The following is a 14098-nucleotide window of genomic DNA, read 5'->3' on the forward strand; positions in this document are numbered from 1 at the left end:
CAATACTTTGAGAGGAAGCTCATATTCACAGCTTTTATTATAGCATATTGTTATGATGGTTCTATTTTATTAAAGGCTGTTTAAAAACTCTTAACTTATCAACCAGACTTCATTATAAGTATGTGTCATGGGAACAAACCTAGAATGAGTGACAGTTCTCTGCATGCTTACTGTCCCTCCTGGGTGAGGTGGACCCTGCGAACTGGAATGGATAACATCCCTATGTCTCAATGTGAGTCAGGTAGAGACATAACATTTCACCAACTAAATTCAGAGACCAAGCCTCTGTCTGTGTGTTGCTTTTATTGGTTAATGAATAAAGAATTGCTTTGAGCCCATGTTAAAGGCAGAACAGAACTAGGCCAGAAAAGCTAGGCTGTGTGCTGGGAGAAAGAAGGGTGGAGTCAGAGAGAAGCCATGGAGCCACCAGAGACAGACACTGGAATCTTTAGCTGGTAAGCCACAGCTATGTGGCAATACACAGATTACTAGAAATGTGTTAAATTAATATAAGAGTTAGCCAACAAGAAGCTAGAGCTAATGGGACAAGCAGTGTTTTAATTTATACAGTTTCTGTGTGATTATTTCGGGTCCAAGCTAGCCAGGTGGCCAGGAATCAACAAGTGACCTCCTCCTACACCTCTGCATATAGCATTTAGAAGTATTTTCATTTGGAAGTCTGAGATTTTAAGACACTAAGTTGTAGTGTAATATAAGCCCTTTATCACTAATTCTATCACCCTTGAGGATATAGAGTAGTTTCAAAAGTTCTTTTAGTTCTAGAAGGTCCTATTCCATGTATCTACTCTTTTGCTATATAAATAGTAATTTATAGAATTCTAAAGCCTAAAGTTCACATACAGTAAAAACTTGAAGCAGAGAGGTAAACGTAATTGTAACCAGCCCTAGCCTATGCAGATGGGCAAGTGGAAGGAAGCAGGAGAGTGAAGGCAGAGATCCGGTGAGCTCACAGCAGGATGGCCCTAGCTTGCTCCCACCTCTACTAGAGAAGTTTGGAAAAGGCATCCTTTGAAGGGGCTTACCTGGCACATTCTGTTTGTCTTATGAGTTAAGTAAGACCCATCATCATATAGAATGATAAATGTTGAAGTCTAGGGGATAAAGTGCTAATGGGACAGCTATAAAGAAGAGCTCACTTAATATTCTCTTTGTAATATCACACTTTACAGGTGCTTGGTGTGCCTATATATAGACATAGATACTAAATTGGCCGTCTACTTGGAATATATGCAAAATGACAAGAGTAAAGTACTTCCTATTACCAAAATTGATTGAATTCCATTATGTTTTAATGCTTTCTAATTTAAAGTTCTAAAACATAGAATACATCTTCTCAGAGACCCCTGACAGAGACATCTGCTGCCCATGGAAAAATATTAAACAGCTTAAAAATATTAAACAATATTAAACAGCCCAAAGCCTGCCATCATTTCACATTTTATAAACACATCATTGCAGAATATACACTGAACTGTATTCTGGAGATGTCCATGAGAGTTTTAACCAATGTTGTGACCTTTTATACATCATGCAGTATTGCATCCAGGCAATTTCCAAATGTCTGTAGAGTGGTGCTTTAGAGGTCTTGTAGTTTGTATCCAAATCACCAAAACACACGTTAGTTTTTAATATCTTCATAACTGCATTATGTTTAGGCTGCCACTAAATCCTTGCCCCAAAGCTTGCCAAACGAAAGGGCAAGGATCCTTGGAATTAAACCTGGGACATTAAATGACAGGTCATTGAGAGTTGACCATTTATAACACGCTTTTAAGTCCATCATGAGCAGCATTCTCTATGAATTTTATACAAGCAGCTGCAGCTTCCTCAATGGATTTGGACCAGCCACCAATATTGCCAGCAAAGTAAGGGAGGATGCTGTCTGACATCTGATTCAGGTACGCTACCTGTGCCAAAGAGAAAAATACAACATGTTGAGTTTTTATTGACTTGGAGAACTTTCAGCAAGAGACTGAGTGATGTGGGATTTTCCTCTGTATGCTGTGATTACCATTAATGAATAAAGAAATTGCTTTGAACCTATAGCAGGCGGGGCTTAGGTAGATGGGGAAAGCTAGACTGAATGCTGGGAGAAGGAGGGGTAGAGTCAGAGAGAAGTCATGTAGTCCACTGGAGACAGACGCCAGAACTTTACCTGGTAAGTCAGAGCCACAGGCGATATACAGATTAATAGAAATGGGTTAAATTAAGATGTAAGAGTTAGCCAATAAGAAGCTAGAGCTAATGGGCCAAGCACTATTTTAAATAATATAGTTTCTGAGGTTAAGCAGTTGGGAACCAACAAGCGGCCCTCTTCCAACAACTGAGACTGTTGGTGAACTCTGGAAGGAGGGACCAAGGGGTCTTTTTAGTGAGGACACACATTCTAAGACTATGATTAATAAGAGATCTGGGGGGAATGAAGAGGTGCTCCCGTTTCTGTGAGGATGAATGTAGGCACAAATATTTCATCACACATACAGTGCATGAACTGCTGTCGACCGCCTGGATGAGAAAGCCCGCACATATGACTTCGCTTCTGATGTACTGTGCAGATGCTGGGATGGATGGCAGGGAGACCGACTTCACTGCTACGATGTAAGTGTTACTGCAAGACAAGAGCATATGTCCTAACTCCATGTGAGAGGACTGTTAGTACATTTCTACAGACCTTTATATTGGCATGTATTCATTTGCTTTTGTGGTTCTAGGATTAAATTCAGGGCTTACTGCATGCTAGGCAAGTTCTCCAACACTGGCTTTATCCCCAGCCCATGGGGCAACTTTATTGTCCCGGTTTAAGTGAGCTCTGAAAACTAGACTCCTCTGGATGAGTGGTTAAGGTTAAAACAAACAAACAACAAGCCCTTCTCTCTAGAGACCATCAGACATAGGGAAGAAGATAACTTCACAAGGCACAAACCCGGAATCACTCGTTTTAGTGTGCCCGAAAGGGTTATGATTTCAGTTTCCCGTCGTTTTTCAATTAAAAAGAAAATCAACATTCAAACAATGAAGAATGCAATCGGCTAGACAATAAAAGCGGCCCTTAGCCTGCTCTTGCAACAATCCCTGCAATCCTGTTTCCCGCCACATCAGTGATCATTCTCAGCTTCCACGTGCAGCTCTCTGGATTTTATCACTATACCCAAGCAGCATTAGCAAACACACATGCAGGTTGTAACACAAATAAAGTCTCTTTGCAAATACAGCCCACAACTTGATTTTCCACTGAACAACAAATGTCTAGAGATAGTTTTATATATGTGCCCCTATAACTACTTTGTCCTCCTTGGAGGTGGCTTACCATTCTGTACTGTGGATTTATCATAATTTATAAGCTAGACATCAGTGTATTTGTTATATACTTTGACATAATAGAAGGTGCTACATTGAACACCTGTGTACATTATTAGCCCATGTGTGGGGGATTATTTGGGACACTGCTCTTTCAATTCCATGCTCTGTGTGGTCCAGGGTAGATGGGAAGGCCATGTTCACACTCTGGCCCATGGCCCCAGACCACAGCACACAGTGGGTTAGTTTGGATGGCTGATGCGGCACGGCCTTTGGCCCTAGCACACGTGGGTCAGTTTGGATGGCTGATGCGGCACGGCCTTTGTGACGCCTCAATTTCCGGTGCTGTCATTCCTCCCGCTGACTTTACTGATAATGAGAGGCGTTGAGGCTTTTCTCCTACTCATTTTAGTCTACACAGAGCAGAAGGGGGCAGCTTTAGCGTTCTCGTGGGCCCTCGGCACACAGCTGACAATGCATGAGAACACTGTTAAAATGGTAACTGAAGGTTCATTTATTTTGGAAACCCAGATGAATATGACTAAGGACTGGAAACGTCCATGTTGGCTTTTCTGTTTTCATGGCTGTTCATTTCTAGTCTCTAGAGGCAGTGCCGGGACACCAGTAGCTCTGTGTACTCACTCGTCTTTGAGGGGCTTTCGTCGCGACACAAGCACGGTAATGTCTTTGGGTTTGTCGCCGTTTACCACAGAGCAGATGATGTGATATATTAGATCGTCCTCACTCACCTGGTCCACCACATCGCAGGAGCTGTGTGAAGAGAGCAGTAATCAGACATGCTTCCAACCGCTTTGCTTATTTATTGGCATGATCTCCTTCTTGACATCTATCTTCACTTGTCCTGCTGCCTGCCCCGCCTCCACACTGCTGGAAGGCTGACTTTGGAACGAGCTGTTTGCTCAGGAGGAGTAATTTTACACGTGATGGAAAGGTGTCAGCTGTCTGGCTCCAAGGTCACTTCCCTCAAAACTCCAAAGGAAGGCAATAAGCTTTCACAAAATTATCTTTTTCTAGGATCAAATAAAACATTTTGAAGACGAGTGAGATATAAGGCTGGGGCCAGCACTCAGGTGTAATACCCTGGAAGGAAACTAACTTTGAAGCTTTGACTCTCAGATTGCTGCTTAGTGGCCATGCTGTGTTAGACAAGACATTTTATTATTCATCTGTATAACATAGATAATAGTATTGAGGGGTTATTGTGAGAGCTAAACGCAAACGCTTGATGCAGACCTCAAGTCGTAAGTAGATATACAAGAGAAGCTGGTTAAATTTAAGTGAATTCACTGGCTTCTCCACTCATGTTCAATTTCAGTGGTATATCAGGTTAAGCAGAATTGTGGCAGAAACATGTAAAGTAACTCATTGGAAGACAAAGTGTCTTTGAGATGCTTCAGTGTTCTGTAGCTTTGGAGGCTAGACCCGAGTGTAATCTGTGACTGCAGGGTAGCTGACAAAGCTCACAGTTCCATAGTCATCTATACCTGTGGCAACACCCAAATGTTTGATGTTCAAGTCTCTTACATACAGTGAGTGACACAGTATTTTCAATATAATGCATGCATGCCCTCCAGTATGCTCTGAAACATCTAAATCATATATGCAATATAAATGGTATGTTGGTAGTTGGTATACTATTTAAAGAAAAAAAGTAAGAGAAATCTGCACATCTGATGCACACACACACACACACACACACACACACACACTTTTCATCCAGAGTGTTTAAATACGTGGATTGGGACCTATTGATAGGTATGATGGAAGAGATAGCTCTAGGAATGAAGAGACAGAAAGTGATGGGGGAAGAGAGGGTGGACAGGAGCCGAGCATGATCAGATCATCAAGAGAGAATCAAGAGAGAGCAGCAGGTGGTGCCTTCCTCCAGGACTCGCTGCTGGCTTCTACTTAAGACTTCACAGGAAAAGAAGTCTGGGAAGACACCGGATACCTTCCCAAGAGCCATGAGGCTGTATGGAAAAGACAAAGAGTGTGCTACAGAGCCTGGCTGAGCTGGATTCCACGGCAGGTCCTGACAGGGCTGTCAGGGCAGCCTTGCCGGGTCTCAGCAATAGCAACAACATCGCATTTGAAGATGTGGGCCACATGTGCCAAACACAGACGACACAGATTAGCGTAAAAACCATTGCTTTGCACATCTCAGTGTCACCTGATGCAGTGGTGTGCACAAAGCAAACTCTAAAACTTCTCTAAATTCCTGAAACAAAAAGTCTATCCTGCACTGGGCAGTGTAGGTGAAATACAGCTGAGGTTATCTTTCCTACAGGATCAGGCTTGATTAAGAAAAGAAATAAATTTGTTCTTACATGTAATGGGGGTCCCATAAAGGCCGATTTGTGAAGTCGGACAAGAGATGATAAGCCGCGTGGGCTGGACTGCCAACACGCTTTTCAACCTTAACAGATATGGCATCTTGCTCTTCCAGGGTATATATTTTTATCTAAAAGATATGAAAAAAATTAAATTATAGGAGAAAGATATACTTTTGCTTTAAAAGATTCACTCACATACACATGCCCATGCACACACGTATTTATGCACACATGTGAGATTGGAATCACAAGAGCCCACACCAGGCATGGCATCTATCCACTTATCTGAATACTAAGGAAGCTAAACAACAACCATTTCAACTTCAGTCTTGGGTGCCCAGAAGCCTGGGCAGGATGCTAATTCTGTGCCATCCAAATAATACGTGAGTGGGTTCATTTGCATCATTTTTTCATGAAAAATAAAAACCAAAAGCTTTTCTGTCTTGATCTCCATGGTATTTCCTTACTCTGGACACTAAAAACAGAATGCCACCAGGGTGCTAGAAAGGCCAGTGCCGCTCTACCCTCAGGCTCCAGAAACAAGACTATGAACCACAACACTCTCCCTGGGTGTCAGGCATGAACTGAGGGGTCTAAAGGGACCCAGGAAAAGAGCCACCTATCTCCAGGACAAACCCAACTTCTCTAAAGGACCCCTGGAGCGCATTCCTACCCCACAAAGGATTCTTTGCATTCTGAGTGGCAAGGCCAGCTTCTAATATGTCGCATCTGTTAGATAAGCAGGAGCCGTTTGACATATACTTAAACACTAATATCTCCATGGCTTTGAGCTATCTTCCTAATTTTTTTTTAAATGATCAGATGTATGTGTTGAGCTAAGGGCACATTCCATTCTGCTCAATTTCTCCATCTCTTTCAGGGTCTTTTGAAGTTAGCGCTAACATTTTCCATCTTATAATCATTCCCATGGCAACAAGCTGTGAGAAGGCAAACAAACATGAGGTTAGGGCTCCAAGCACAGGGCTCAGGCCAATGGAAAGAAATCAAGCTGTGAAGAACTGACCTTTATTGAAACATCTATCTGTATCGAAAGGCAATGCCGCCCTCGCTATGAGGATGAAGAAATGAGAAATCCGCTACAAGAAGCTTAGGCAGCAAACAAGTGATTACTCGCTTAGGTAAAAACACATCCCTTTCCAGTCATGGGTATCTCTAATTCCAGCCTGCAAAGCAAAGTCTGGCTTAGACTCTGAGCACTCGCCAGATACAAAGAAAACCAGGTGGGGTCCCGCATGGCTGCCATCAGCACAGAGCCAAAAGGAAGTCCGCTGATGAAAATCCACAGAAAAGCTTGGTGACCAGGCATCTCTAGGCCTGGGTGCTGGTTGGTAACCAGGTATCTCTAGGTCTGGGTGCTGGTTGGTCACCAGGCATCTCTAGGTCTGGGTGCTGGTTGGTCACCAGGCGTCTCTAGGCCTGGGTGCTTGTTGGTGACCAGGCTCTCTAGGTCTGGGTGCTTGTTGGTGACCAGGCGTCTCTAGGCCTGGGTGCTGGTTGGTGACCAGGCTCTCTAGGTCTGGGTGCTTGTTGGTGACAAGGCATCTCTAGGCCTGGGTGCTTGTTGGTGACCAGGCTCTCTAGGTCTGGGTGCTGGTTGGTCACCAGGCATCTCTAGGCCTGGGTGCTTGTTGGTGACCAGGCTCTCTAGGTCTGGGTGCTGGTTAGTCACCAGGCGTGTCTAGGCCTGGGTGCTTGTTGGTGACCAGGCTCTCTAGGTCTGGGTGCTGGTTAATCACCAGGCGTCTCTAGGCCTGGGTGCCGGTGCACTGCAGAATCAGTGGAGCTGGTTGCATGCTTGCTTTGGGGTTGTCATGAACCGAGGTGTGGGAAGACTATTCCATTGGGCTAAACACTTGCTTAGAGTTGACTCACGGTCCCCTGCTGTCCACACTCCTACGGTAGAGCCTTAACCTCTTGTTTCTTGTAAGATGACTTTATGTGGAAACGGAGTCTTTGCCAATATGATTCACTTAAAATGAGGTCATTTTGCAGGAAGGTAGGCCTAATATGACTGACATCTTTATGGAGAAGGGAGGCTGGACACAGACAGGCACACAGGGAGGACACTGTGTGGAGATGAAGGCAGGGATTGGCCTTACAAACCAAGGCTCAGTAAGGCTGACCAGAAAAGTCTCTCGCCAGGTGAGAGGCAAGGAGCTAACGCTCCTTCCTTACAAGCCACCAGCCTTCCTGTGCTTGATCTCAGAATAGCCCCCTTCAGAAGAGAGACACCAGAGATTCCTGTGGTTCACATGGCCCAGTGAGTGGTCCTTGGTTGTGAAAGCCTCAGGAAATTAAAGCCAGAGTTTTCCAGTGAGCGGCTGTCCAGCTTGCAGACACATTTTATCCTTGAGCGGGAAGGAGTAGCCACAATTAAATTCTACCTTCACAGACAGAGTTCACTTAATTATCCATAGAGGATAAGTGAATGACATCTATTCTTTCCCTAAGAAGTTAAAAGTAGCCGGAAGTCCTCCTTATTATCCTGCTACCTGAACCAATGTCATGGATGCAAAAGGAGACAAAAAAAAGGTAGTTGTCCATTTTGGCTCTTTAAATTTGCCCGAGAAAGGGCACCATGGAGCTTTGAATGAGATGTTCCACGTAAGTTGCTGGCATTTGAAACCCTAGTTTCCAGTTGGTGGCCATTTGGGAAGGATCAGGAGGTATGGACTTATTGGAGAAGGAGTGTCACCAGGGGCGGGCTTACAGTTTTAAAAGCTCATGCTGTTTCCAGTGTGCTCTCTCTGCCTCCTGCAGAGGTTGAGATGTGAACTCTCTGCTGTTCCTAGCACCTGCTGTGGACTCTCACCCTCTGGAACTTAAGTCTGATAACACATTTTCTTCTATGAGTTGCCTGGGTGGTGATGTCTTATGCAGCTGTGGGACCGGAGCCAATCCAGCCAGCTTTGGTTTCAAGGAGAGATTCCCCAAGAAGAGTTATCCAAGAAAACGACTTCCCTTTGATGATGAGGATGGAAGTAGACATGATTCATAACCAACTCCAGTGTTTGGGAGGACTGGACTGATGTGGGATCCCCCTCTGTATGCTGTGATTACCATTAATGAATAAAGAAAACTGGTTTGGCCTGTTGATAGGGCAGAATGTAGGTAGGTGGGTAAAACTAAGCTGAATGCTGGGAGAAAGAAGGGTGAAGTTAGAGAGAAGCCATGGAGCCACAGGAGACAGATGCTGGGAACTTTAGCCAGTAAGCCACAGCCATGTGGTGATACACAGATGAATAGAAATGGGTTAAATTAATATGTAAGAGTTAGCCAATAAGAAACTAGAGCTAATGGGCCAAGCAGCTATTTAAATAATATAGTTTCTGTGTGATTATTTTGGTTCTGGATGGTTGGGATGAACAAGCAGCTCCTTGCTAACCAGGCAGCAGGAAACCAACGAGCAGTCCTCTCCCCCAACACTGGACAGTTTACTCTCCGAAATGAAGCTAAACATGAGTAGCTCCAGACCCACCGAAGCAAGTGTGCTCAGATTCCATCAGTGGAACTGTTTTTGTGATAACAATGCTTTGCTTGGAACTGTTTGGATGCCAATCAGTACTATGATAAACATTTTAGACTTTTTGTATCACTAGATAAATATGTCCTTGAGATTACATTATAGACAGGAAGAGGAAACTGCTTTTTTGAGACAGGGTTTCACTGTGTAACAGCCCTGGCCTTCCTGGAACTCACTCTGTAGACCAGGCTGACCTCGAACTCACAGAGATCTGCCTGTCTCTGCCTCCCAAGTGCTGGGACTGAAGGTGTGTGCCACCACCGCCCAGCAGAAACTCTTCTATAGAGGCCTAGTTGGCAGGGGCACCTAGAGATGGCAAGAACTGGGGATGGGCAGGGCACTCCGGGTCTAATTTGTTTCACTCAGCTCTTTTGAGACAGGATTCCCTCTGGTCAGCTTCCTACACTAGGACATTTTTAGACAAACTATGCCCTTTTTGTTTTCACCGTATTTTTAGGGCTGTCTCAGGCTTCAGACACTCCTTAAAATATCTATGCCTATGAGGCCAGGCCCCTCCTAGCAATTTCTTCCCTGGAGGAGTCAACTAGAGCTAAGCAGCACCTAGAAGGCTCTCTTTGTCTTCACTCATGAGGCTACCTGCAAGAGATGAGAACCACACTTTTTGGGGGGCTCTTTTGTTGTTGTTGCTGTTGTGTCTGTCTGTACCTTAACTTGCCTAACTTAGACCTGGCCCCTGCGGGTTAAACACTATGATATCTCACCTGTTTGTGAACTTCCTGATATTATTCTTGAGCAGTTTTATGCACATGTGTGCTGTTTCTAGATTCGTCACTGGCCTCTTGTATTACTTTGGTTATTTCAAATATATATTTGGTTATATATATATTTATATATAGAAAATCAAATGGTAATTAAAACCTTAAGTACTGTTCAATTTTATTATAAATATAAGACTTCAAGGGGCTGGAGAGATGGCTCAGAGGTTAAGAGCACTGACTGCTCTTCCAGAGGACCTGAGTTCAATTCCCAGCAACCACATGGCACATTGTGGCTCACAACCATCAGTAATGAGACCTGGTGCCCTCTTCTGACCTGAAGGCATACATGCAGGAAGAACCATGTATACAGAATTAATAAATCTTTAAAAAAAAAAAAAGACTTCAAATCCAATTACATTGAAAATAAGAATAAAAAATTGGCTATGGTGCACACTGGTGATCCAAGTTCTTGGGGAGGAAAATGTAGGAAGACCCTGGATCCAAGGCCAGCTACAGAGTAAGACGGCTGGGGTAGGGGTGGGTAAGCCTGTTGGCAACTCCCAGAAGCTAGCAAAAAGGTGAGAGACAGATTTCATATCAAGAAAAGAAAAGAAGGTACTGAGGCATCTTTTATGAGCAATAGTGAGAAACCAATGCTTTAGTTATTAAACCTGTTCCTGCATCACTGTGAGTCCAGTAGGCATGGCAACCTAGCTGGATCTGAGGGGCATAAGGAAGACCCTGGAAGGATTCAGCTGTGTGGACAAGGAAATAGCCGAAACATACAACAAAGAAACACCCAAAAGAAGTCACAGTGAGATCTAAAAACAAACAAGGAAGTAACCTTCAAATTTACTTAGATTCCAAGGTGAGAGGATTGTTTGATTCTCATCCCGAGGCATGACTGAAGTTAGGATGGGGCAACAAACGTGGACTGTTCCAGGACAGTTAGGATGCTTGACTGCCTCTTTATAGGGTAGTGTTTCATTGACAGTGAACACCCATCCATAGCAGACATACCCCAAACCTGGATTACCTGATCACCTTGCCAGGCACTGCTATCGACCATGGTCTGGAAATATGGTAGCTGAGCAGTGTCCCCTAGAGCTTAGTGAATGTGGGCACTGACTTCCAAGAGTCCTCCAATATCCTTAAATTAAGGCCCAAATGATATACATACTTATTTCAACTTGATAATGTGCCAAAATTGTAAGCTAAGAGAGATACAAAGAAATCGAGACAAGGCTTCCTTCTTAAAAGGTTTATTTATCTGTTTGGAATAAAAGATAGTTAAAAACTTAAATTCCAGTGTAAGGTTTACATAGCAACTTAGAACAACTGCAGATGAAGCATCACAAGACAGAAAAGAAGGCGGGCGGTGGTGGCGCACGCCTTTAATCCCAGCACTCAGGAGGCAGAGGCAGGCGGATCTCTGGGAGTTCGAGGCCAGCCTGGTCTACAAGAGCTAGTTCCGGGACAGGCACCAAAGCTACAGAGAAACCCTGTCTCAAAAAACCAAAAAATAAAAAATAATTTAAAAAAAAAAGACAGAAAAGAATTCAAAGAGAAATTAGTTTTAGAGACACCAAAGGAGCTAGTAGAGAGAGAAGAGCATTAAGTCAAGAGAGGACTTACAGAGAAGTGTGTGTCCTGGATCATCAAGACCATCAGGTTTGGGTGGATGGAGATGGGCAGGAGGGACAGAGATGTAAGAGGTGGGGTGTGAGAAGCCAGGCTTGCCGGAGGCAGGAGTGTGGGAGACAGACGCCAGTGCTCAAAGTTATCCAGCCCAGGGCTAAAAAGAAGCCTCTTAGAAACTACTGCCCTTGAGTGGAGCAGCTCATAGGCCTTGGCATCATGACCACCACGCTAGCTTTAGTTTGCTATGGCAAAGAGGCATGAACAATGGCACTTACCTTCTCCAAGGTGCTGGTGACTTCCCAACCACTTCTGGATGCCAGGTTTTTGAGAGCCTCCACATTGGCATGGCTTAGGGATTCCTAAAATGCACAAAAAAAAAAAATTAAAACTGTGTGTTCAATAGGCTTGGAGACAGTCATTTTCTGTTTCAGTGTTGGAGGAGGTATAGATTGAGCCAAAGTTGAGCATAACTAAGCTGTCTATTGTTAATATGTAACTTCTATCTCAAAGTCCAGACAAGATAAGTGTATGCTCATCTATTGTTTATGCTTCTAGTTGGTCTTCTGAGCCCAGGCAGACACCCTTCAGTATGACTTTTAACAATGTGTGTGCTAAGTAAACTTGGATCCCACATTAGATTTTATTGTCAAAATGTTTAAATAACAAAATCTTCTTTTAAAAAAATGTTTATTCTTATTTTATGTATTTGGATATTTTGCCATGTATGTTTCACATGTCTCAGTACCTGTGGACGCCGGAAGAGGGCATCAACTCTCCTGAAACTGGATTTACAAATGGTTGAGACCCTCTGTATGGCCATGGGAATTAAACCCAGGCCCTCTGGAAGAGAGCCTCCCTTGCGCTTAACCAGCTCCCAGCCACAATCAATCCTTCTTGCTCTATAAAAGTTTAAGTTCATAAGCATGTCATTCATTGCAAATCAGGGCAAGACACCAGCTTGGAACGTCCTACGCCAACTGTCCACGGAGTCACGTCTGACAGTAGGATAACCCGGGGTTGATGACTTGCTTGACATCATTAGAAACGGAGGGTTACACAGTTCACCCCCTCGCCCCACCCGTGTAGATATAACCTGGACCTGTTGGGGAAGGAGGTTTCTGCTTCTGGGATGGTGTGATATTTACATGAAGCATTCCAAAGTGCCACACTGTTACCTTTTTGCTTATATCCCATTGTGTGCTGGGTGGAGCTTCTTTTTTGTGGGAAATAACATATTTCCTGAAAAAAAAATAAGGGATTAAGTAACAATTTTCTTCTCTCTGCTTTAATACAGGACCCATGATAATTTCTTGATTTGAAGTCGGCTGTTTAATAACAAGCTCTTTGGTGGGAGAATCGAGAAAAACCATTTCCAGATTGAGTCATTTTTAACTTTTAAGAAACCATTAGGCCCCTTTCTTTCCCATTATGTGGGAACAGAGCCCAGGCATAGGCTCATCAGAGGGAGAGAAGCCCATGAAGTCCTCACGCTTTTATGTTCTTTACCTGCCCAGGCGAATTCTCCTTCTTGCGATAGCTCCCTGATAGCGCCGCAGATCATCCTTTAAGAGAGAGCACAACCAGTCAGTTTCTAATACATTGGCACTGCAATCCCTGAGTATCCTTCCCCTAGGCTGACCGGGACTCTGTGTCTCTGTGGTGCTTCCTCATGGGGTCTGAGCCTCTCAGCAACTTGGACAGCTGTCTTCATTTCCTTTTCAAGGTGGAGGGTTTTAAATTTCTGCTACTAAACTCACAGATTTCACTCTGGAGCTTTTAGAAGAGGTGAGCATTAGCACTAAGTTGATTCCCGGTTTAGAAAGACAGGTTTCCCATGAACATGGCTCAGCATCAAGAACAGGACACTCTAGACATGAGAGCAGATTCAGAAAGAGGACGCAGAGATCCATATGCTACACAGCAGCATCTGACTGGAAAGAGAGGTACAGCACTGGAGTGATGGGTGGAGAGGAAAGAGCCCGCTGTACTTAGGCAGAGAAGATAGCAAACCTCTTGGAGATGCACAGAGCTCTGTGCTCACAGGTCACTGAAGCTCGCATGGTGACCACTGACCTTTGATATGGGTTGGATTCTGGGGAAGGTGATGATTTCCTCCTGATCATCAACAGCATTGTAAATAAGGAAAGCGCTGTTGATGTGGCGGCCTTGGCCCTCGGCCCACTCCTGGCAGTCAAAGGCCTCAACACGCACTCCAACCTCCACGCTGCAAGGGGGATGCAGGGCTGTGGGCAAGGAGGACCGTGGCATGGTCAGCCTCCCCTCCCACCAAGCAACAAGAGGACAAGGGCCCAGTCTTTCTCATGTGATGTTAGCAAATCTGTAGAGCTGCCCAATGTAACTGGGAGGGTGTTGTGGGAGTGTCTGACTCAGCTTCCATTTTCCCTTCCCACAGGGACACACACACATTGACATATTTTAGCTAATGGGGACAGTGAGTTAAATTGTGCTCAAAACACATTTTCTTCCTTAAAAACAACACTTCTATGATTTAAAAGCACGAA

The 14098-nt window shown here is 44.2% G+C and overlaps 2 protein-coding genes across 5 annotated transcripts in view; one reads left to right on the forward strand and one right to left on the reverse strand.

The window, feature by feature from the left end:
- The window catches only part of Zcchc9 (zinc finger CCHC-type containing 9), a 236344-nt gene that overhangs the window by 21211 nt on the left and 201035 nt on the right, over positions 1-14098 (forward strand). The gene's annotated exons all lie outside the window — the stretch shown is intronic.
- Positions 1779-14098, reverse strand: part of Acot12 (acyl-CoA thioesterase 12) — a 36322-nt gene continuing 24002 nt past the window's right edge. Inside the window, exons 8-15 of one of the 2 annotated variants that reach the window (XM_057789541.1) lie at positions 13650-13800; positions 13083-13138; positions 12752-12815; positions 11852-11935; positions 5667-5800; positions 3961-4089; positions 2503-2629; positions 1779-1928 (exon numbers count right to left, since the gene is read on the reverse strand). In XM_057789541.1, the coding sequence (XP_057645524.1) occupies positions 1779-1928; positions 2503-2629; positions 3961-4089; positions 5667-5800; positions 11852-11935; positions 12752-12815; positions 13083-13138; positions 13650-13800 (895 nt within the window). Of the gene's footprint in view, positions 1929-2498; positions 2630-3960; positions 4090-5666; positions 5801-11851; positions 11936-12751; positions 12816-13082; positions 13139-13649; positions 13801-14098 lie in introns of both variants that reach the window. The other variant, XM_057789542.1, reaches the window with a different exon arrangement.

This window comes from Chionomys nivalis, chromosome 15 (assembly GCF_950005125.1).
Source record: "Chionomys nivalis chromosome 15, mChiNiv1.1, whole genome shotgun sequence".
NCBI lineage: Eukaryota > Metazoa > Chordata > Mammalia > Rodentia > Cricetidae > Chionomys > Chionomys nivalis.